The sequence below is a fragment of the Podarcis filfolensis genome (assembly GCF_964270895.1).
Source record: "Podarcis filfolensis genome assembly, chromosome: 1".
Classification (NCBI taxonomy): domain Eukaryota; kingdom Metazoa; phylum Chordata; class Lepidosauria; order Squamata; family Lacertidae; genus Podarcis; species Podarcis filfolensis.
The window spans coordinates 45,212,497-45,235,780 of record NC_139604.1 but is presented as its reverse complement, the minus strand read 5'-3'; the positions used below and the strand labels follow the sequence as shown (position 1 = coordinate 45,235,780).

At 40.1% G+C, this 23,284-nt stretch overlaps 1 protein-coding gene across 16 annotated transcripts in view; it reads right to left on the bottom strand.

Annotated features, from left to right (window-relative positions):
- Nucleotides 1–23,284, bottom strand: part of MYLK (myosin light chain kinase) — a 184,216-nt gene that overhangs the window by 2,691 nt on the left and 158,241 nt on the right. For 12 of the 16 annotated variants that reach the window (XM_083583789.1, XM_083583780.1, XM_083583779.1 and 9 more), the window contains 9 exons: nucleotides 22,441–22,482; nucleotides 22,261–22,354; nucleotides 20,012–20,215; nucleotides 16,798–17,015; nucleotides 15,017–15,140; nucleotides 11,972–12,124; nucleotides 9,507–9,630; nucleotides 3,108–3,237; nucleotides 1,110–1,241 (listed from right to left, as the gene is read on the bottom strand). In XM_083583789.1, coding sequence (XP_083439915.1) covers nucleotides 1,110–1,241; nucleotides 3,108–3,237; nucleotides 9,507–9,630; nucleotides 11,972–12,124; nucleotides 15,017–15,140; nucleotides 16,798–17,015; nucleotides 20,012–20,215; nucleotides 22,261–22,354; nucleotides 22,441–22,482 — 1,221 coding nt within the window. The remainder of the gene's footprint in view (nucleotides 1–1,109; nucleotides 1,242–3,107; nucleotides 3,238–9,506; nucleotides 9,631–11,971; nucleotides 12,125–15,016; nucleotides 15,141–16,797; nucleotides 17,016–20,011; nucleotides 20,216–22,260; nucleotides 22,355–22,440; nucleotides 22,483–23,284) is intronic. The other 4 variants (XM_083583782.1, XM_083583792.1, XM_083583791.1 and 1 more) reach the window with 1 other exon arrangement.

Sequence of the window (23,284 nt, the reverse complement as noted above, 5' to 3'; positions counted from 1 at the left end):
TCGCTCCAACCTGCTGTTGGCATCCTGCAGCTTGCGCCTACTGGCAGTCACTCAAACTGCAGCACAACACACACACATATATATTACAATAAGACGTGCCAAAGTGGCAGCTAGTTCTCTTTGCCTAGTCCATGTCTATGTTTATGTTTTGCAAATCACTTGGACATAACAGTGAATTTGCAACATACACGTCTAGCTGAATGTGTAAAGATTGAGTGTAAAGATTGAGTCTCACTTCACATGACAATCTCGTAAAACTTAATCAGCATGGAGCAACATAGGATTATGTATTATGCCTCTGCACTTTGAAGCCATTTTTAGACACTCAACAACTTGAGCATGATCAATCACAGCACGTTCTGTGAAGGAGCTTGCCTTCTTTTCCAGAACAGCTTTTCATTGCTGCTGCTGAGAGTGCTAGAAGGAAGACCACGCCCTTCTGCAAGGATCTGGCCTAGGGGGCAGGGCCCAGACTCACCATGAACAGCTAAAAGAGACTCCTGGGAGGCCAGAAGGATATTGCTAGAACAACTGGCAAAAGTGGTTTAGAACGGTTTTAATTTTGGTTCCACTGTTTTGTTTTTGTTGGGTTGGGGTTGGTTAAATATTTAGTTGGGGTTGGCAGTTATTTTAATTTGGGTATAAATGTAAACAGATTTTTTTAATGTTTATGTTTCTATTGATTTATTGGTTATAGTCTGTATAAGATATTTTGTTTTTTAATGTTTGATGTTTTATTATGTTTTTATATATGCTGTAAGCTGCTCAGAGTGGCTGGGGAAACCCAGCCAGATGAGCAGGATAGAAATAATGATAACGACGATGACGATGATAATAATAATAATAATAATAATAATAATAATAATAATAATAATTCCAATTGAAACTCTCTCAAATACACAGCCTGTGTCCTTTGTCTCTGGTTAGCTGGGCATAACTGTTTATTAATATGTGATTCCATTTAGTGGAGCATCAAGATGTACCTGAAGAGTAAAATAAAGTGGCTTATGGGTAGATAAAATACTAGTGTGAAAAACACTGATGAAGCAACACAGAGAAAGATGGTATGTTGGTAGCAGAAAATAGTCATCCAAATTTATGATGAGTACCTTCAATTTTGCAGTCAAACCTAGCAGCACTGCCTTCCACAACTTCTATATCTTGAATTGTTTTAGAGAAATATGGCTTCACATGGGACCTTTCTTCATCAACTGCTTCCAGGAGAGCACTAGCAGCTTCATCTAAACAAAGTAAACAAAGATCCATTAAACTTATATAGAAGTTTCTCTGGCGAAAGGGTCTTTGTTTTAGTGGCCTAATCATCACCATCAAAGTCTTCCTTTACTTTCAGCAACAGTGCAGAAGTTCATGGAAGTCTGCTTTGTGTGCACATCATGATAGTCTTTAATGGTGGAGCTATTTTTCAGTAGCATAAGGACATAATTTCATTTGAGCAGCATTCTCACAGTTCAATCATAAACAAATTTACATGTAAAAAAGTGTGAGCTCCTTGGGACACTTCCCAGTAAATATTACTCCGTGCTTGCGCAAACAAAAATATTTTATTAGCATTAATGATGATTCATCATAGCAACTATTCTGTAAACTGTGTAGTGATATCATGATGTCATATGGAGGATATCATAGCTTATGGCCTTTCAAGGGCAGTCACAGAATGGCTCACTACACACTCATCCTTCTCCAACCTGATGATCTTCATATGTTTCGAACTACAACTCTAATCATCCTTGATCATTGGCTATGCTGGCTGTGGCTTAAGGTAATTGCAATTTAAAACATGTACATCACATCACATTGTAAGTTGTTGAAACTATTTCAATAAGTGTTTTCAGAACACTGATATTAATAATAAGACTGCTGTTTAAGATTGTTTATTGTTGTTTATATGCCACATTACTTTTCTTTTTTACATAAAGGAAGCATATGAGAGTTATTTTTAAAGGGCTCAATATCCATCTATATGTTCATTTATGAATTGCTTCCAATAAAACTACTTGAAGCAATTTATCAATAAAAACAAAAACAAACAATTTCATATATAAATTCCCAATCCAGATACAGGCAGGGATAAAAAATTCCAATTAAAAAGCTCGTTGAAAAAGGAAGGTCTTCAATAGGCACCGAAAAGACAATAAAGCCAGTGTGTCGGATACGTATATGTGTCCCATCTGTACAGCATCTTGTCATGGCTGTAGCAGTCTACTGATGATCTTCCCAGGTTAAACTGAGATCTTAAATACCAATAAAGCATACCTCCAGGAACATGTCCTAGTAATTTTTCATTATTCAGGAGGATCTGCATGGGAATTGTGCTGAACATACAGTACTGTATATGGTAACAAAAGTTGGCTCCACCCCAACTCTCTGCCGAGTGGTAGCAAGATTCCAGGAGGTTCCAGGCACTCACCCAGGGTTTGTGTTCCTTTGAGAATCAAGATGCACCAGAGACTGTCGTAGCTTTAAGAAATATGATTTATTCTCATATTTACACCTGAGTTTAGATGGAGTCCAGCTCTTACAGCCTGGTCATTTCCAAGAGGGGCTTGTTTCCCATAGCAGTGCAGCACTTGAGTCCAAGGCACCTGTCCTAATTATTCTGTTCATAAAAACTAAGCCTCCTTTAATCATTTGCCTTCTAATGCTCTTTTGATGCTTTGAAGTACTAATGTTTATTCCCTCCCCTCACCTAACAAAGCAGTTCACCTGGCTTCATCAACACTTGTTTACTGGTTAGGATTAAAGTAAGTCCTTCATGTACTATTTGCTGTTGCTCATTTCGTTTCACACAGATCTTGATTATTTTCTCAATGTCCCACACACGGTCTTTACACAAACACTAATTTAAAGATTTAAAACTTACATAAATTTCGTTCTTACACACATTCATAATTAGTGTTGTAATATATTCCGGTTACTTATTACAAGTTCTACTTAAATGATAAGCAAAACATCAAACAATATCACATGCAATATTGGGCCCAAGGGCTGTACATACTGTTTACTATGGATTTAAAATATCTGCTCAAATCTTGGAAGTCATATAGGACACATAAGTATGTGTTCAGACCATATCAACATTTTCGTACCTTCAGCTTCTGTCTTTTCTGCATTAACAGGACTTGTTGGTGAGCTTGAAGATGACTTCCTCCCACTCAGGCCAGATATCATTGCCATAGATGATAGTCTTCCTATTGCACGAACCGCATTTCCTGTTTTCTGAAATTTAACCCAGAAATGCTTAGTGAATCCATTCTTGTGATTACTGATCCCCAAATGTTTATAAACTACATAGTGAAGAAACCACACAATTGTGTCAGGCCATTTGATGAGTATCAGGAGACAAAGATACCTAGCAAAGATTTCCACAGCCAATATTGGGCAGCTTGCAGAGTCAGGAAGCCAGAGCATTACTGAAGCAGCTGGAATATTTAAAGTTTCCATTTAAGGAACGAGAACAGAAGGAGAAATAGAAATGAACAGGTATGGAGTCAACAGAAAAACCTCACAGAAAAACTTTTCACCCACATTTCTGAAGGGCATGAACATCGATCCCCACCTTCCCTGTCGTCTTTGCTGCTATTTCCAATAAAAGCATTGAGCAGTTTTCAGTCTTCTTCAATTGCCCCAAAATGAGGACTCAGAGAGAATTTTCCCATTATTATATCAGGAGACGTTTCCCACAAGCTCTGCACAGGATATGCATTTGAGCTCAGTGATTATGTGCTTTGCAGGACATGGGTTAGGAAAAGGGTAACTGAAAATCTACCTCTCCCATCTTCCAACATGTTTCCTGCAAAATATGTATGTTCTTCATAACAAAAGGCCCTTTATTCCCACATCATTCCCCACATCACAAACTTTAGAAATGGAAGGTATGGGGGACCTGCAGCCCACTTTTCTTTTTTTTTTTAATAGTATTTTTTATTGCGTTTCTTTCCAAATTTTGTACATTGCAAGCAAATGAGGAGTTTACAAGAAACCATTTTTTTTTTTTTTTTTTTTTTTATAACAAACCAATAAAAATCAAAACAAAAATAAATCCCAACTTGGACTTCCCCACCCCTTCCGATTCTGCGTTCTTTATATTAACCTTGTCAGCAATTTATTACCTTATGTCCTACCTTATTGTAACTTTTACATGTTATGTATCTAAATTCAATATATTATATCACAATTTTTATACCTTTAAAATAAACGTAACATGTTCAATTCATATTATCTCCTTTTCTCTTTTATCACTTGATTTACTATTTACTTAATCATGATTGCTAAAGCGTATCCTTTCCAAATCATGCACAATCTTAAGATTCATACAGTTTATAATACTTTTGCAAGTAGTCTTTAAACTTTTTCCAGTCCGCCTCAATTGTTTCTACATCCAAATCTCGGATTCTGCCGGTCAGTTCAGCTATCTCCATGTAGTCCATCAACTGCGTCTGCCATTCCTCCAGCGTGGGTAAATCTTGTGTCTTCCAGTTCTTTGCAATGAGTATTCTTGCTGCTGTACTAGCATACATAAACAAAGCTCTGTCCTTCTTTAACACTTTCTGGTCCACCATGCCCAACAGGAAGGCCTCTGGTTTCTTGGGAAAGGTATACCTGAATACCTTTTTCAACTCATTATAAATCATTTCCCAGAAAGCCTTAACCTTTGGGCATGTCCACCAGAGGTGAAAGAAAGTCCCCTCTGCTTCCTTACACTTCCAACATTTATTGTCAGACAGGTGATGTATCTTAGCTAACTTGACTGGGGTCATGTACCACCGGTATATCATTTTCATAATGTTTTCCTTCAAGGCAGTACTTGCCGTGAATTTCATTCCGGTGTTCCATAACCTTTCCCAGTCTTCAAACATAATGTTGTGTCCAACATCCTGTGCCCATTTAATCATAGCAGATTTAACTGTCTCATCCTGTAAATTCCACATAAGCAGCAAGTTATACATTCTAGATAACAGCTTTGTCTTTGGTTCTAACAATTCTGTCTCTAGTTTCGACTTTTCCACCTGGAAACCAACTTTTTTATCCATTTTGAAAACCTCTTGAATTTGAGCATAATGTAGCCAATCTCGCACCTTATTTTTTAGTTTATCCTGGCTCTGCAACTTCCAATTGTCTCCAATTTTTTCAGTTAATTCCCAATATTTCGGCCAGTAGGCCTCCATATTGGGTCTTTTTCGGGCCTTGGCCTCCACTGGTGATAACCACCTCGGAGTTTTACTCTCTAGTAAGTCTTTATATTTCATCCAGACTGCAAAAATTGCTTTTCTGACAATGTGGCTTTTAAACAATTTATGTGCTTTAACCTTGTCGTACCATAAGTATGCGTGCCAACCAAAAGCATTATTAAAACCTTCCAGATCTAGGACATCAGTGTTTTCCAACAAGAACCAATCTTTCAACCAGCAGAAGGCTGCAGCTTCATAGTACAACCTCAGGTCCGGCAGGGCAAACCCCCCTCTTTCTTTTGAATCTGTTAATATTTTGAACTTTATTCGGGGCTTTTTGCCCTGCCAGATAAATCTAGATATATCCTTCTGCCATTTTCCAAAGCAATCCACTCTGTCCACGATCTGTAAGGTTTGAAACAAAAATAACATTTTCGGCAACACATTCATTTTTATAGCTGCGATTCTTCCCAACAAGGAAAGTTTCAATCTTGACCAAATTTCTAAATCCTTTTTAACTTCCAACCAACATTTCTCATAATTATCCTTAAATAAATTCAAATTTTTGGAGGACAAATAGATCCCAAGGTATTTCACTTTTTTAACCACATTCAGCTCTGTTTCTCTCTGAAACCCCTCTATTTCTGTAATTGTTAAATTTTTGGTCAGAACCTTAGTTTTTTGTTTATTCAACCTAAATCCCGCCACCCGACCAAATTCAGATATAAGTTCAAGAACTTTTTTTGTACTGGATTCTGGCTCCTGCAGTGTCAAAACTAGGTCATCTGCAAAAGCTTTCAGTTTATATTGTTTCACTCCGACCTCTATCCCTTGTACCAACCGGTCCTCTCTGATCATATTCAGTAGCACCTCCAGGACTGAAATAAATAACAGAGGGGATAGAGGGCACCCTTGTCGTGTCCCTTTTTCAATTTTAAATTCCTCCGTCACCACATTGTTCACTATTAATTTAGCTTTTTGTTCTGAATAGATTGCATGTAATCCATTCTCAAACCCCCGTCCTACTCCCATCCCTTCCAAGTTCTTCTTCATAAACATCCAAGATATGTTGTCAAAAGCTTTCTCCGCATCAATAAAAATTAACACCGCCCTTGTGTTCCTGTTAGTCTGCAAAAGTTCTAAAATGTCAATGATGTTTCTAGTGTTCTCATATAAATGTCTACCAGGGAGAAAGCCTGCTTGGTCTTTATGAATTACTTCATTTAAAACTTTTTTAAGTCTATTTGCCAAAATGTCTGCAAATATTTTGTAATCCACATTTAGGAGTGAGATAGGACGGTAGTTTTTAAGCTGAGTCTTTTCAGATTCTGACTTAGGTATCAATGTGATGAAGGCTTCTTTCCACGTTTCTGGTGCCCTCTTCCCATCCATGATCTGGTTGCATACCTCCAACAAAGGTTGTATCAAATAATCCTTCAGAACCTTATAATATTTGGAGGTAAGCCCATCCGAGCCTGGAGATTTGCCTAGTTGCATGTTCTGAATGGCACCTTCAATTTCCTGTGAGGTTATTGTAGAGTTCAAGATTGATCTTTTATCTTGAGTTATTTTTGATAGTCCATTTATCTTTAAAAATTGATCTATCTCTGATTCTTTCTGGGGCCCCTGTGCATACAGTTCTTTGAAGTATCTGTGGAAACACTTCCTAATTTCTTCTGGTTTCTGTACTATCCTTCCATCAATCTCTAGATTTGTTATCGTATTTAGCTTTTGTCTTTTTTTCAGCTGCCAAGCTAGCAGCTTTCCACATTTATTTGCTGATTCAAAGGATCTTTGCTTCATCTGTTTTATTTTCCATTCAATCTCCTGATTGATCAATTTTGAGTATTCTGCTTGGTGGAATTTAATTTCTCTCAGCACCTCCTTGGACTTTGGTTTGGTTCTCAGTTTTTTCTCTCCTTGGTGTATTTTCTCCAGTATTTTGTCCTTCTTTCCTTTCCAGAGTTTTTTCTTAATTATATTCTGTTGTATCAGAAACCCTCTCATAACAGCTTTGCTTGCATCCCAAATCGTTCTTTTTTCAACTGTAGTATTCAGATTTATCTCAAAATAATCCTTTAATGTTTTTTGGGCCTTTTTCACAATCTCTTGATCTCTTAGTAGTGTGTCATTCATTCTCCATCTGAAGGAACCGGGTTGAGTTAATCTAAGTTCTATTTTCAAGGCGTTGTGGTCGGAGCATGTTTTTGGGCAGATTTCCACCTTTTTAGTCTTAGGTGCCAGCCCCCTGGAAGTCCAGATTTGGTCGATCCTTGACCAGGACAGGTGGGCCTCAGAGAAAAAAGTTCCTTCTTTACCTAGGGGGTTCTTTGTCCTCCATATGTCGATCAAATCCAGATTGTCAGTCAATTCGAAAAAAGTTTTAGGCAGTCTGCCGTCTGATGTTAAGTTCTGGTTGTAAGACTTATCCATATGTGTAGACACCACTCCATTCATATCTCCCATCATTATGATGTTAGCATAATCCAGATAGTCCAGCAGCGTCTCATGCAGCTTCTTGAAAAATTCTAATTTCCCGTCATTTGGGGCATAAATTCCTAATATCAATATTTTTTCTCCTTGGGTTTGAATTTCAATTGCCAAAATTCTTCCTTGTTCATCCTTAAATAAAAATTTAGGTGTCAGGCTCTCCTTGGCATAAATCACCACTCCTCTTTTCTTTACTTTGTCAGACGAAATAAATTCTTGGCCTAGTCTTTTATTAACCAAAACCTTCCTGTGGAGCCTGGTCACATGGGTTTCTTGTAAGCAAATAATGTCCAATTGTTCTTTCTTCAATATGTGAAATAACCTCCTTCTTTTCTCCGGGGAATTTCCGCCATTTATATTCCAACTGAGTAGCCGCAGAGACATCCTGAACTATTCTGCCACACCTAGAGCGGTGTGTCTTCTTTCTCCTCTGGTTCCGAAGGTGCAGGTGTTACTCCACCTGGGTTAAGTATAGGCCAATTAGCTGCTGCTTCTTTTTGGAGATCTTCTCCGTGGTCGTGCAGGAACTTTTGTAGGTCCTCTGGTGATCTTATTTTAACCTTCTTCTGTTTGTAAGTAAATGATAGCCCTTGTGGGAACTCCCACCTATAAGGAATTGTGTTGAGTCTCAGCAACTTAGCCAATTCTGAATAGGTGGCTCTCAAGTCCAATAACTGTTTAGGAATATCTCGGTAAATTTCCACCCTTTTCTCTTGTATCACAATTGAGTTTTTGAAATGTAGGCCTAGTATTTTGTCTCTCTCTTCCCTTGATCTCAAAGCTATTAAGCAGTCTCTGGACCTGTCTTTTCTCAAGGTCAAATGTTGTAGTCCCATGGGAAAGGCAAGCCCAAAATTAAAAACAGTCTATTGAGAGAAGATAAACAGAAAAACTTTTCCCAGGCCTCTATATTCCCAATGTCCTCTAGGGGGAGTGCCACCAAAGTTTTAGTAAGAAGAAGATAACTTTTCCGCCATTAAAGTCCCTTTGTTCCAACTTTAAAAACAATTTTAAAGGCAAATTAGTTCCAGCACACTAAGAAAAAAGTCCTGCAGGGCACTTTTAAACATGTAACAAAGTTCCAGCAAGGTGCCTGCAATTGTATCCACTTCAGCTAAGTAAGCTCAAAATTACACTCTCCAGTTACAAAAGTATCTGGAAGTTTGCAACAGTTCCGCAGTTTAAACAACTTTACCCGGCCACCCGGGAATTTGGGGTTAGAATCTTCCCTTGCCCCTTGGGGGACCGCTCCAGGTCAAATTTATGCTGTATTTATTCTTTAAAAGGAAAATTCAAGTGTGCACGAAAGTCCCAGTTTAAAGCTTTAAAGCTTCCCTGTTCACAGCGCTTTCCGCTCTTTAGACCGTCTGCTTTGATCTTGAAAGCAGTGCCGGAAGACGGACTTCCTCTTTCTCGTCTCCCGTTTTTAGCCAAATTTTCCAAATTAATTTGTAGGATCTTGGGTCCTTACTCACGGGTTTGATGTTTCAGCCCGATGTTTCTTGGAAGAAAGGTCAGCGCTCATCCGTGACAGCCGCGCGGCTTCGCCTCCGCAGAAAGAGCGATGAACCCACAGCACCGCTCCCCCTCCTTCACTCCGGAGCCCCTTACGGGGTTCCTTTTGTGATTTCGGGGTCGCTCCAGGTGCCCGCCGGGTCCCACGGCCACGGACTCACTCTGCCCGTGGTTTATCTTGATGGGTTGCCGCTGCGCCGTCGCGAACAACCCTTTTCTGCGGTGCCCCTCTTCAGAGCTCGAAGAGGTCCGCCATCACGGTTTCGCGCCGCCTCCGGAAGCTGCAGCCCACTTTTCTCTCCACTATATTACCTGCCATTTTCTTCTAGCCATGTACTTTTTCATTCTATCTTTCGATAGCTTTTTGGCTTCCATGGTTTTGGTGTCCTTTTGCAGCCAAGGATGCTGAAGGCATTGGGAGCAATCTAACCGGTCCCTGTGAGTTTAGAGAAAACAAAGTCAGGGTTGCAATGAACTTGCTATTGTATTAACATACAATTGAGCTCTCTATATTTTTTTTCATGAACAGCGTGGATCATTCAATTATCTCCTATAAGTAGTTGCCTCTGAGTCCAAGCCCCTCCCCGCAGAAAAGGGTGTCTCGCTGGCTGCGGAGAGGAGGACGACAAAGAGGAGTGGCCGCCACCACAATGTGAATGTGTGACATCACTTGCGCATGCCTGCATGTGGTGGATGTAACATCAAACGCACCATGTGCAATGTCGCGTCCGTTTTTGGAGGAGCCCGCATTACGGTGGCAGGCACCCACAATCCTGAGGGCGAGATAGTGCCTCTGCTAGGCATACCTTCATTGATGAAAAAACACCATGCCTTAAATTAGCTTGGGTTGTTTGTTACTCATGTGAGTGCCTGATTTGATTGCTCACTCTTTTCTACCCTAGCCTGATCAGTCCTTGACCCAGGAGTCAAATCCCTTTGATGAAGGAATTATTCTTGCTCAACTGTGTGACAGTTTAGAACAAACTGGAACTAATTGTTCAAGGACACTGCATACTACCAGGTGTGTCAGCCTTTCAACACCCTTCTCTGTTGAGACTGACACATACTGTCAAGAGGATGAAGGCACACTTATCCAGAAGTACCAATTGCAGAAACATTTGGCATAAAAATCACATTTAACCTATGGATACCTGTAGGCTAGGGACGCGGGTAGCGCTGTGGGTTAAACCACAGAGCCTAGGACTTGCCGATCAGAAGGTCGGTGGTTCGAATCCCCATGACGGGGTGAGCTCCCGTTGCTCGGTCCCTGCTCCTGCCAACCTAGCAGTTTGAAAGCACATCAAAGTGCAAGTAGATAAATAGGTACCGCCCTGGCGGGAAGGTAAACGGCGTTTCCGTGCTCTGCTCTGGTTTGCCAGAAGTGGCTTAGTCATGCTGGCCACATGACGCCGGCTCCCTCGGCCAATAAAGCGAGATGAGCGCCGCAACCCCAGAGTCGGCCACGACTGGACCTAATGGTCAGGGGTCCCTTTACCTTTTTACCTGTAGGCTAGATTGTTTGTGGGGGGAAACTACCAGCAGCATATAGCACTCTGCTTGCGAAATTCACACTGGCTGCCAATCTGCCACTGGTGCATATAAGGCCCCATACAGCTCAGAGCCAGGTTACTTGAGAGACCTTATACACATAGCAGATAGCTGCACTCTGCAGGAGAGTTTCTCCTGAAAGTTCCAAAGATCACAGAAACCCACACTGCAGTCACTCAGAGCAGGGCTTTTAGTGTGGATGCCTGTTCTGTGGAATAGCATACCTGGTGAGATAAGACAGGCGCTCACTATCTGCACTTTCGAGAAACAGCTGAAAATGTTTATTCCACAGGCTTTCCCAACTGGATAAACTGGCATTTACCATGAGTGTCTACTCTGAATGGTTTTGGTCTTTAAATGTATTTGATAGTCTATTGTGTTTGCAACTGTTTTTAATCACCTTTAGTGTAAATTGCTGTGAGATGGTTGTTTAGAAGGCAATTAATAAATCAATAAAAGAAAGAAAGAAAGATACTCCCATCACACACTGGGATCAGCATTTTCTCGCCGGAGTGGGCACATCCATCTAACGGTGTAAAGAGTAAGTTGCACTAAAACCATCAAGAATAACTTAGGTATTGTTCACACATGACCTAATGGTTGCCTTAAAATAGTATGCACATAAACAGTACGCTTATTGAAATAGAAATTCTGATGAATTAGCAACATGAATAGATGTATTCAATTACACAAACATACATGTTCTTCTTTAGTGACAGAGCAGCAGTGCTCATTATATTGCATATAACACACTCCTTCAGATAAACTTGATTATCTCTGTAAACTTTATATGCTAGTAAATTGGCAACATGGATTATTACTATTTATAGGAGATTATTTAAAGCCACTGTAACTTTATATTTTAAAATGTGGTTTCACAGTAGCCATTCATATATACTTTTGCAGAATTTGGGGCTTCAATTTGTTTATATATGAAAATGGCATACAGTACCTCTCCCAAAAGCATATATAGTACATATTTTGTCTATTGGATTACTAGTATATCAACTTTGGCACGGATAAAGAGAAAAGACTAGACAAGCACTCAAGTGTAGCTCTTCCACAAATTTTGTCAACAATGATTCAATGATGGTTCTTCAGCATAGGAACATACAGATAGCAGAACCGTTATAATATTGAGGCTTCTATGCAATTATCCCCACAAGTTCATGAGAGGCAATCATGTCAACAAAGCAACATGAAAGGAATTGCACATAAGGTATCTTTACTTCATATCTTTCTTTAGAAGGCTGCTGATAAAATCCTTGGCATCATCTGAGATCTCATCAAAAGCTTCGTCATCAAAATCCCAGGTGGCTGAGGTAACATTGGCTAAAGTTTCATTGTCATTGTCTCCCATGAAAGGGGAAAGTCCACTGACCCTGAGGTTTAAAAGAACAAGAGCATTTCAAAATTATCGAAGTTTTGAGTTTAAAACCCTATGAGGAACACACATATTTATTATCTGCAAATCTATACATCCAACAGTTGTATGTACACAAAGGTAAACACAATGCTTCCAAAATCTCCCTGTAGGCAAGCTGCAGGAAAAACATCATAATGTGATGTGTCCCCTGCTAGTCAGTGTTGGGTTTGAAATCTGTCAACTGCTGAAAAAAAATAATAATTCTATTTTTCACCCACTAGAGGGAACCAAAAAACTATGATGGTCTCTTTTTTTAGTTGTGGATGTTTTCCCTCAACAGAAAGTACTTACTAAGAGCATACACAAAAGCAATGTATGTCATTACTAGCGATGAAGGGGGAATTTATTTGCTCCAGACCAACCCAATTTAACATTCCCAAATTTGCTTAAAACTATCAGTTGGATTCTCGGACGCGGGTGGCGCTGTGGGTAAAACCTCAGCGCCTAGGACTTGCCGATCGCATGGTCAGCGGTTCGAATCCCCGCGGCAGGGTGCGCTCCCGTCGTTCGGTCCCAGCGCCTGCCAACCTAGCAGTTCAAAAGCACCCCCGGGTGCAAGTAGATAAATAGGGACCGCTTACCAGCGGGAAGGTAAACGGCGTTCCGTGTGCTGCACTGGCTCGCTAGATGCAGCTTGTCACGCTGGCCACGTGACCCGGAAGTGTCTGCGGACAGCGCTGGCTCCCGGCCTCTTGAGTGAGATGAGCGCACAACCCTAGAGTCTGTCAAGACTGGCCCGTACGGGCAGGGGTACCTTTATCTTTACCTATCAGTTGGATTATGTGCTTCTTCATATTTAGTACTATGGTTTTGGCCCCCAAAGGTTTTCAACAAAAACATGTATTGTACAGTTATGTCAGAATTTTAGGGGGAAATTCATTGAACTGCATTGAGCAATGTGTATTTTACAATAAATGCATACAACTTTTTCATGCTTTTTATATATGAAGTCTGCAAAGAATGGAACAGAATGGGCCTATGATTGAGCACCAGCAAAACTGACACAGAATAAAGGTAAAGGTAAAGAAGCCCTGGACGGTTAAGTCCAGTCAAAGGCGACTATGCGGTGTGGTGCTCATCTCACTTTTCAGGCTGAGGGAGCCGGCACTTGTCCACAGTTAGTTTCTGGGTCATGTGGCCAGCATGACTAAACTTCTTCTGGCACACGGAGGACCGTGATGAGTGCCAGAGTGAATGGAGTACATTAAGTGCATTAAGGTAGCCAATCCATCACGAAACATTCCTGCAGCAAGCCAATGCATATTCTGAGGATTAGTGTTCATCCACGATCAAAGCACATCAATGCTGATTCTGTCTTGTGATGATACAAACCTGACTGTCAACATTTAAGGTGGTTTCAAATGCAGTGGTGTGTTATGTGGGTCTCAGGAAATATGAAATCCAAAACTGGTTTAAAAATACTTCCAGGAAAAGCAAGTATTTATTTCTCTAATTGGGAAGTGGAAGAAGAGGAAGTGCATGAGGGGAGATTGCTGGAACTTTTAATGAAGTTTATCCCTAAAACATTTCCATCTTTATCACAGATCTTCATGCCCCAGTGCTCTGATCTCAGCTTTAAATAATAATAATAATAATAATAATAATAATAATAATAATAATAATAATTTATTATTTATATCCCGCCCATCTGGCTGGGCCTCCCCAGCCACTCTGGGCGGCTTCCATAGATAGCCATCTAAAGCAACAATGGAACACAATTTTGACAAATTATGGAAACAATTTCCTTTCTGCAGTACTGAAGTCAGAGTGACAAAGGTGAGCTGTGCCTGCTTCGGAGAAATTATCTGGGGTTGAAGCTATACAGTTACTATTACAACTAACACTGAGATGTTTACTGGAAAGATTTTTTCCAGCTACTTAGATCAGGCATCTTCTTGGCAACGTAACCTTAGGCATAGTTAAGTTTCCAGCAGCATCCAGGGCCAGAACAAAGCTGTATTTCCCTTTCAAAAATACTATGGTAAATCTGAATAAGCTACTCTAGCATTAGGATTGCAGCAACCCCAAAAAGATGTTTTTCACTGCAGCCGGCTGTTAACCAGAAGCTGGGAGGTTCAAGCCCACCCAGGGACAGCTGTGGACAGGATTCCTGCATTCAGGGGGTTGGATTAGATGACTCTTGGGGTCCCTTCCAATTCTACAATTCCAGGATTCACTGCCCTAACATTGGCTCTGTAGGTAAGCAGGAAACCAAGAGTGTGCATGGCAAGCCCAGGACATTTTGCTGCCTGACACAATGGTCTCTTGATGTTTGTTTTTAATTTATGTTTGCTTTTAACTGGTTTTTAACCTTTTATGACTTTCTTCTTTGGTTTTATGTTTTTATATTGTTGTAAAAACTACTGTGATATATTTTTACAATGCAGTGGTAAGATGAATCAAGTACTTGTCTAAATGAGACTGGACAAAGTAATTTGGCTATTGGATTGCTAGGGATTTTTATTACTTTATTCTTTTAATATTACTATACAATATTTTTACAAAAATCTCACAGTGGTCAATTGCAGCTACTGGTAGCTGAATTCCAGGAAGCAACTGTGGAATTTGTTAATGAATATATCTGTGGAATAAGTTGAAAAACCATTAGCATAACTAAGAGAATATATAACATCCCCATAACATAGCTAGAGTATTAACACACCAATAAGTGACTCTGAAGAAAGAGCAAGGGTGGGTTGGGGAAAATACTCTAGAATCAATTAACCCTACTGGAAATGTCTGGCTCTGTTGCAGCATATAGGCATGGGAATGCAGGTAACAAACATAGGAGATAAGTATCAGTGAGATTGAGAAATGGTCAAGATTTGGCTCAGCAGCAAGTACTCACAAGATGTAGCAGATGACTCCTATGCTCCACATGTCTGTAGCATACCCAATAGGCTCATAGTTTATCACTTCTGGAGCCACAAACTCTGGTGTCCCAAAGAGGACTTTAAGAGAACCTGCACTTTCTGTGAAATAGGGAAAAAATGTTATATATATAGAGAGAGAGAGCGAGTGAGAGAGAGCATCGAAAAACTATACCTCCTACCTTTCAAAACGAGAAATACTTCCAGACTTGAACATGCCCTATATCAGTCCAAGCAGCTGTTTGTGATCAAAGCAGTGTTTACCCTCCTTCCAATAATGTTTGGAGGGAAATTAGGTGGAGAGACTGCAACTTGTCCAAGGCAACCCAGTGAGCTAGAAGGCCAAGTTGGGATATGAACTTGATTGCCCATGTCCAAACTCAATACACTGGGCTCTAACACCATTTTGCTCATCAATACTTTTAGGTGGGGAATGGGATAAAACTGTTTTTCTAAAGAGGCAGTGGGGTTAAAACCCACGATTCCTACTATACAAATAATTTCCAATCCACTGAGGTGGAAAGTGAATGGACATAGCTGCTAATACAGGACCATGTGGTAGTGGTGTATGTAGGGCCTCATGTGTTTTTCTTGAGTAAAGTGAGAACAAGATAGTCTCAAATGCGGCCGTCATATCAAAAAGTATTCCAGTTTCTAATAATACTAAGAAGAACATTACTGGATTAGGCCAAATATTCATCTGGACCATCATCTTGCTTCTCAAAATAACTAATCTGTGAACTGCCCTGAGACGTGCAGGTATAGGACAGTATACAAATTTAACAAATAATAAAAAATAATAATAACCAGGAGAATTCCTCAAGCAGGAGGTATTCTGCTTCAGAATTCTGTGGACAGTGAAACAAAAACTGACACTTATTTATGCTGAACTGTTTTATTATGAGGGCCAGTGTCCCACATTTTCTGCCCAGGACTTGATTGGCGATGTAAATTGGCTGGTGACCAAGACAGAGCCATGTATTTTATTACCATCTACATATGGCAGAATTGGTAAAGGGCCCTGGCCCTTTCAGTGCACGGTGCAGAACAAATCAATTTCTGAAAATGCTTTTTTTAAAAGAAATGCTTGAAGAAGACACCCCACATGAGGCGAAAGCATCACAATCCCCACATACAAGTTCTAAACATACCAAAAAAGGTCAGGAAAAATATCCTGCTATATCTTTGGCATGTCCTGGCAAAACTAATTCTCTGTAGAAATTGACCACAAAAGGATCACTGATCTTAACTCATTTAAATGACATCAAAGCATAGAAGCTTAGCTGCACTGGTTTTCCCCCTCCTTTTTTTAATTGGTGAGAATACAACGAAAAGGCACATAAAACTTTAAAATCAGAGAGCAAAGGCTCACAGGCTTCTCTCAGTTATTGTCCTATGGGGTGTAAGAGGAGGGTAGGCTGGGAAATGTATAAAAGGGGTTCCAATTTTCATATTTAATGAACCATTCTTAGCAAAACAATAGCAAATAGCCCACAGTGTAGACTAAGGCTTTCACGTGGGCTCTTCCAACTTTTTGGAATCTCTGGGATATGATCACTGTGTGCCTGAGGAAAGGAAGTGTACATACGAAGTGCCCATCACTGCAGACTTTGCTCCAAGGCTGACTCAAACCATACGGAATATGGGAAGATAACAAGTTCTGAATTAAATACAATGCTTGGGACTTGTGACATCTACACACAATCAAATACCTATCAAATAGGTCATAGTTTAGTAAAACAGTTCCAAGAGTTTTTACCTAGCCTTCGTGCAAGCCCAAAGTCAATCAGCTTGATTCTTGTACCAGTCTTGTTGACGCACATAATATTTTCGGGCTTCAAATCCAAATGAACAATGCCTTGCTTATGAATATACTGTACTCCTTCTGAGATCTGTTTCATGTATTTAATGCACTCTCTCTCTGTTAGCTCAAAGTCCTCATCAATGATTCTCTCAAAGAGCTCGCCTCCAGAAACACTAAAATATAATTCAAAAGAGAAAGATTTTTAAATTAACATTATTGTTTGGTAAAATTCCATATGAAGACAGTTTGCATGTGGGTTATTCTGGAGGATGAAAATACAGTTGGTGGGGTATGAACCAGTAGAGTGGTTTAATGAAGAACCATTAATATGTCCCTCAACATTCACCCAGTCTTCCCCCCTACTCTCAAACATCACATTATTGGGTCCTTATTCTGGGAGCCCAGTAAGATGCAATCCCTCTGTGCACTAGAGCAAATAAAAAAAAAGGTGGCACAGGTACTTCACTGTGACTTCCACAGGGCCCTGAAATTTGCCCTGCTCAGCTGATTTCAGGAAACAGCAATGATCTCTCACCTCTTTCCTATTTCTCCCCTGCAGCTCCTCAAGGACCTACCCCATTGTTAATCTTTCTCCAGTTTCCTGAGCCATTATTCAGTTATTCCTTATCAAGACATTTAACAAAACTTCCAACTCTTTCAAGCAAAACATATCAAGCTGGGATAGCTCAGTCGGTAGAGAATGAGACTCTTAATCTCAGAGTTGTGGGTTCAAGTTCCATGCATTGCATGGGGTTGGAGTAGATGGTCCTTGTAGTCTATTCCAACTCTACATTTCTATTATTCTATGAAATCATTTTATATAAACATACACAAGTTCTGTTTCCTTGAATTGGATTCTGACTAGAACTGGGTTTGCTGAACAAAAAATGCTCTCTGTACATGACCATCCACATCAGATGGCATTTGAAACCGGATATAATTTAAAATAAATTCTAAACTCATCTTAATAGATTAACTGAACAGTAAGTTAAGTAAATGAGCATGGACTTGTATATGGGAAAACACAGTATTTCTAATTTAGGAATTATATTGCCTTTGCTATTAGATGGTGCACACAAGTGTCACAACAGGCATCTTAAGTGTGGGATTGCCTCTTAAAATGATGCTTACCACCTCCAGTTTTTATAAGCGCATATTAAAAACAGATACATTTAGAAAATAATAGGATGCCTGATTAATCACTACACCTCTTCAGTTGATTAATTTTTTCTAAATGGATTAATACAATCAATTAGTTCTACCCCTACTTTAGATTTCCTACTGTAGCAGAAGAAAAGGCTCCCTCAGCCTGAAAGTGAGATGAGTGCCACAACCCCATAGTTGCCTTTGACTGGACTCAGCTGTCCAGGTGTCCTTTACCTTTACCTTTTACATATGGAGATTCAAAGGTATAGGAATATTCTACGGCTTTGAAACTGCAGTGCGTGAGAAGCTAATGCAGCTAAACTGCTTATTATTCTTTATAATCATGTACTTTACTCTAATTTCTTCTTGAAGGGGAAAGATTCAGGAGGCAAAATAAATTAATGTTGCTGAAAGCTGTACACAGTCCAGCAAACTTCATACATTCTCCCTATTTTCCATTAGCACTGCCAGTTCCCAGTTCCATGTTAAGTAGGATTGTTTCTTTTATTTTCTTACCCTATACTGTATAATTTATTTTACCCACTATCACCAACTTGGTCAAGGTTTAAATCTAAAAATAAACAACTATCTTCTGTTCAAGCAATGAAATTGCATAATAAGGATTCCAACTCTGATTCATGTCTTTTTGGGCTGTATTTTTATGCACCCCGTACATATGGCAACAAAGGGAAGGGAATTATGTGCACCCTTTTCCTTAAAATTATTTTAACAGTTTGCTCCATTGATTTTTTTAAAATGTATTTTTTATTAAAGATTTCTTGGTTTACAAAAGTATGTACAATGTCCTCCCCGTGTTAACAGGGTAAAAGAAACAACAGCAGTGGATCCTTCTGGTCCAACACTTTGGAAAATTAACAAGCTGAGTCACCTCTTCCCAAATACTACTGTCACACGAAAAAAAGGTGAGCTAATGAGAAACATGTGGATATCAAGTTATGCAGCTTAAAAAGGCTGTGACATAAAGACTCTGATCCAAAGAGGCCCATAATGTAGAGGATTAGCAGAAAATGGAAAATGCTGGGGTATCATTTAGCAACAGTAATTCTGCACCGCAGAGGATGTTGGACTTCTGCTCCCATCAGCCCCAGCCAGCATGGCCAATGGTAAGCGATAATGGGAGTTGTCCTCTAGCAACATCCCTAATCTACTGGCATCTTGCGAGCCAGATCTGTCCTGTAGACATGCAACATTTCAAATTATCATCTTTTATTATCCTTGTTACTTCTGCTGCTCCCGGCTCTGATAAATGGATCCATGCTAGCTGGAGGCAGTAAGGAGAGTGAGTATAGGAAGTAGTTGAAAAAGAAGCCTGAAAAACATTGCCAAGGCAAAAACCTCCTTAACTTTCAGATTTGGCAGAGAAAGGATTTGTAGACTGCCTACAGAAAGGAGATTGCAAGGATAAGGAGAGCTTCCAGTATAATACCATCTCCCTCTAGTGTGAATTCTTCCTGGTTGCTGAGGGTGCATGTGTGGTTCCAGAGGGAATTAACTCATGCCATCTTCTTACCATATTGATCACCACTGATATGCAGCCATACTTCAGCAAAATCCAAGATATAAGTATTCCTAGTGGTGGTTCTTAGCAAATTCAAGTTTATCTGATTTTTAAAGGGTGTATCAGTGAAGAATGCAATATCTGACTACAGTGGTACCTCGGGTTAAGAACTTAATTCTTTCCAGAGGTCCATTCTTAATCTGAAACTGTTCTTAACCTGAGGTACCACTTTAGCTAATGGAGCCTCCCACTGCCGTTGCACTGCAGCCGCGTGATTTCTGTTCTCATCCTGAAGCCAAGTTCTTAACCCGAGGTACTATTTCTGGGTTAGCAGTGCCTGTAACCTGAAGCGTCTGTAACTCGAGGTACCACTGTAATGAGAAAACTGTGAAGAACAAAGGAAGAAGAACTTGCAGATATGTTAAGAGACCTAGGAGGCCTTCGTTAGATTTTTTAAAAATAACATTGTTATGGGAAAGTAACAATAGTCTAATTTATACTCACAGTTCCAAGACCATGACAATGTTTGCTTTCTCTTCGAAGGCATCTACACACTGAACGAGTTTTGGATGGTGCAAACAGTTCATAATGCTGATTTCTTGCCTTATGTTTTCTTTATCCTTAGCTGAATATGCTTTAAAAAACTTTCCTGCCCAAACTTTTCCAGTTTTCTTCTCAACAAGTCTGAAGACTTGTCCAAATTTCCCCCTGCAAAATACAGAGGAATCCACATTAAGCTGTTTCAATGTCTGAGGGTCAGCACACAACACAGGCTGAAAACATTAGAACATGCTTTTTTGATGTCCTGGAATGATTAATGTGACCTTGAACTCAGAAGATAGGACTTGCTGTGTTTTAGACCAAATGCCCTGAGTCACACACACAAACACATATTTTAGGGTGTATGGTGCAATACAGAGGAACATAGGAAGCTGCCTTATACAAAGAAGTGGTTGCTGGTCCATTAGGACAAATGGTGCACTGCCCCACTAAACTCAGTCTGCCCTCAGCCAGCTTCCACCTGCCTGCCTGCTTTTTTTACAACCAGTCAAGGGAGTGGCACTGCTTGTTAGTGCTACCCTTGTAAAACTTAGTGGGGAGAATGTTGCAGACAAAAGTAGAAATAGTTGGATCCACATTTCTTTGGCTCTGGCTCCATGTTTGGGCTCCCTGCCTTCTGTCCCACTAGCCCCAATGGACATGAGTCACCACTGAGACTCCGTACCAGTAACTCTGCAGCTCTGTCTTATCTACTCTTGCAGCAGCTCACTAAGGTCTCAGGAAATATCTTTCCAATCACCTGCTCCTTGCTCATTCTAACTGAAACACTAGGGACTGAATCTGGGACATTCAGCAAGCAAAGCATGTGGTCTCCCACTGAGCAAGGGTCCCTCCCCATATTAGCAAAACTAATTCTAATTCATATGTTGGTTTGATTCTGTGGGAAATCTATTTTATTTATTTACTTGCATTGGGCTATGTCTGGAGAAAGCATTAGAACAGATGTGGGGAACCTCTGGGCTTCCATAAAACTTCCCCCCCCATATGTTGCTGGACTATAACTCCCATCACCCCCTGGCTATTGGTAATATTTGCTGCAACTGAAGGGAACTGTAGTTCAGAAACATATGGCAGGCCAAAGGTTTCCTGCACCTAGTTTATAAGATGCCAAATGAGATACACCTGGGATCTCATTACTTTTAGAGACCACCTTCTCTTGTATGGACCTACCTATGCTCTTAGAAAGTCAACTGAGGTCCTCTCCATATCAAGTTAAGAGGATTGATATACTGGACAAAACCTTCACAAGTATTGTACCCCAGCTCTGAAGCTCCTTCATTTGGTGCACTAACTATGGCTGTTTTGTTTCAGATGTGTATAGGGAAGTGGGCTAGTTTTGTCTTACAGTTTTATTTTAATGGGTTAGATCCAAAGTTGTGCTTCTGCAAACGGAAGGGCCTTGGAAGGAGGCAATTTTCAGTGATTTACAACTGGCCTTCACTGAGCAGTATCATCATAGCTCATATATTTTGGGGATTATAACCACTAGCAGCAAGGAATCTCTCCTAAAGGCAAGGCAAAAGGCTGAATCTCGTAATCTCTAGTAGTTATAATGAAACCATAAAAATTGCACAGTGCTGTTCAGTCAAACACAAATTAAATTGGTTTTATATATTTGTAAGCTTTGAGTACTCTCTTCAACACAGGCAATTTTGAAACCATCTAGGAACCATGAAAGAAAGGAAGAAACTCATTCACAAGGTTAGACTATACCTCGGGTTAAGAACTTAATTCGTTCTGGAGGTCTGTTCTTATCCGGAAACTATTCTTAACCTGAGGTACCACTTTAGCTAATGGGGCCTCCTGCCGCCGCCGCGCGATTTCTGTTCTCATCCTGAAGCCAAGTTCTTAACCCGAGGTACTATTTCTGGATTAGCAGAGTCTGTAACCTGAAGCATCTGTAACCTGAAGTAACCTGAGGTACCACTGTAGAAGGAACCACCAGTGGTGGAGCCAGGGAAAAAAAAACTGGAGTGGGGTGGGGTTTAGAATAGCCAAATGGTATTTCTGGGGCAGGGTCATGGACAAGCTATGCCCCGTGTGGTACATTTCTCAGAAAGAAATCATGGTATGTTTCACATTAACACTCCATTCCTAAACGTATTTTCTCTGAAGCGCAGTCACATTGATTTTGATGGAAGTTAACTGTCAAGAAAACATGCTTAGGAGAAAATGCATATTGCTACACTTACGATCCCAGTCTTTCTTCAACATTGTAGGAGTCTGAAACTTTTTGTTCTGTATTGATAGCCACTGTCCGATAGTCAAATTCTGTTTCCTTCTCTTCTAGAAGTTGGTAGGGGAAAAACACATCTGATTATAAGGAGGCCCACGCACTGCAAACATAGTATGGTGAAAGAGCAATTTCTTACCATCATCAGATCCTTCAGCTTCTTCTTCTTCTTCTTTGGGACCTATAACCAAATATAAATGTATATGTCTATAAAGAATGCCTTCTCATACCATCTTTATTCCCCCCTCTAAGGATTAAAAGTTGAATTCTGTATGTGAGTTCCTCGTCTCTCAACAAGGCTACAGGGATGACATCAGCAACTGGCATGCATGGGCAACTGCCAAGGCCCATTGTTGAATCATGTTCTGCTCCTTTAGTTTATTTAAATTTATTATAACTGTGTTTCCTTTCATGTATATGTGCCACTGCAAAATACAGAATTAGGGAGGCTTAAATGGACATTCTTCCTCCAGTGAAAGAGAGGGGCCATGATAGCATAGGGAAATGGGTACTGCCACCCAGCTGCGACTTTTTTCTGCTCCATTCTCTCTTTGAGGGAAAATCTCTACTTATATTGAGTGCATATAAGAGAGGAGAATTCTGCTGATCAGTGTGATGTCCCTCCATTGAAATCCTCAATGAACAGAAGCTGGATAAATCCTATGTGCTTAGGAGCTGATGTTAATAATATCATACAGCTCTCAATGATTGCAATGTTATTTTATTCTATTATTTTACTCTAGAATAATATTATGAACTCTTTGTGGTTATGCCGAAGTAAATTAAACCTACAAAGTACTATATATAGAACATACTTAAAAACAGGAAGAGGGAATTGGAACACATAATCCATTCTTCATGGACTGAATGCAAGAAAACTGGGGGAAGGGCCGTCACCTAACTCTCAACTATCTTTCTTTTAAAAACTGAAGCTGAACCTTCCAATGCCATACATGGCTCTTAGGAAAAACCCTATACATCAG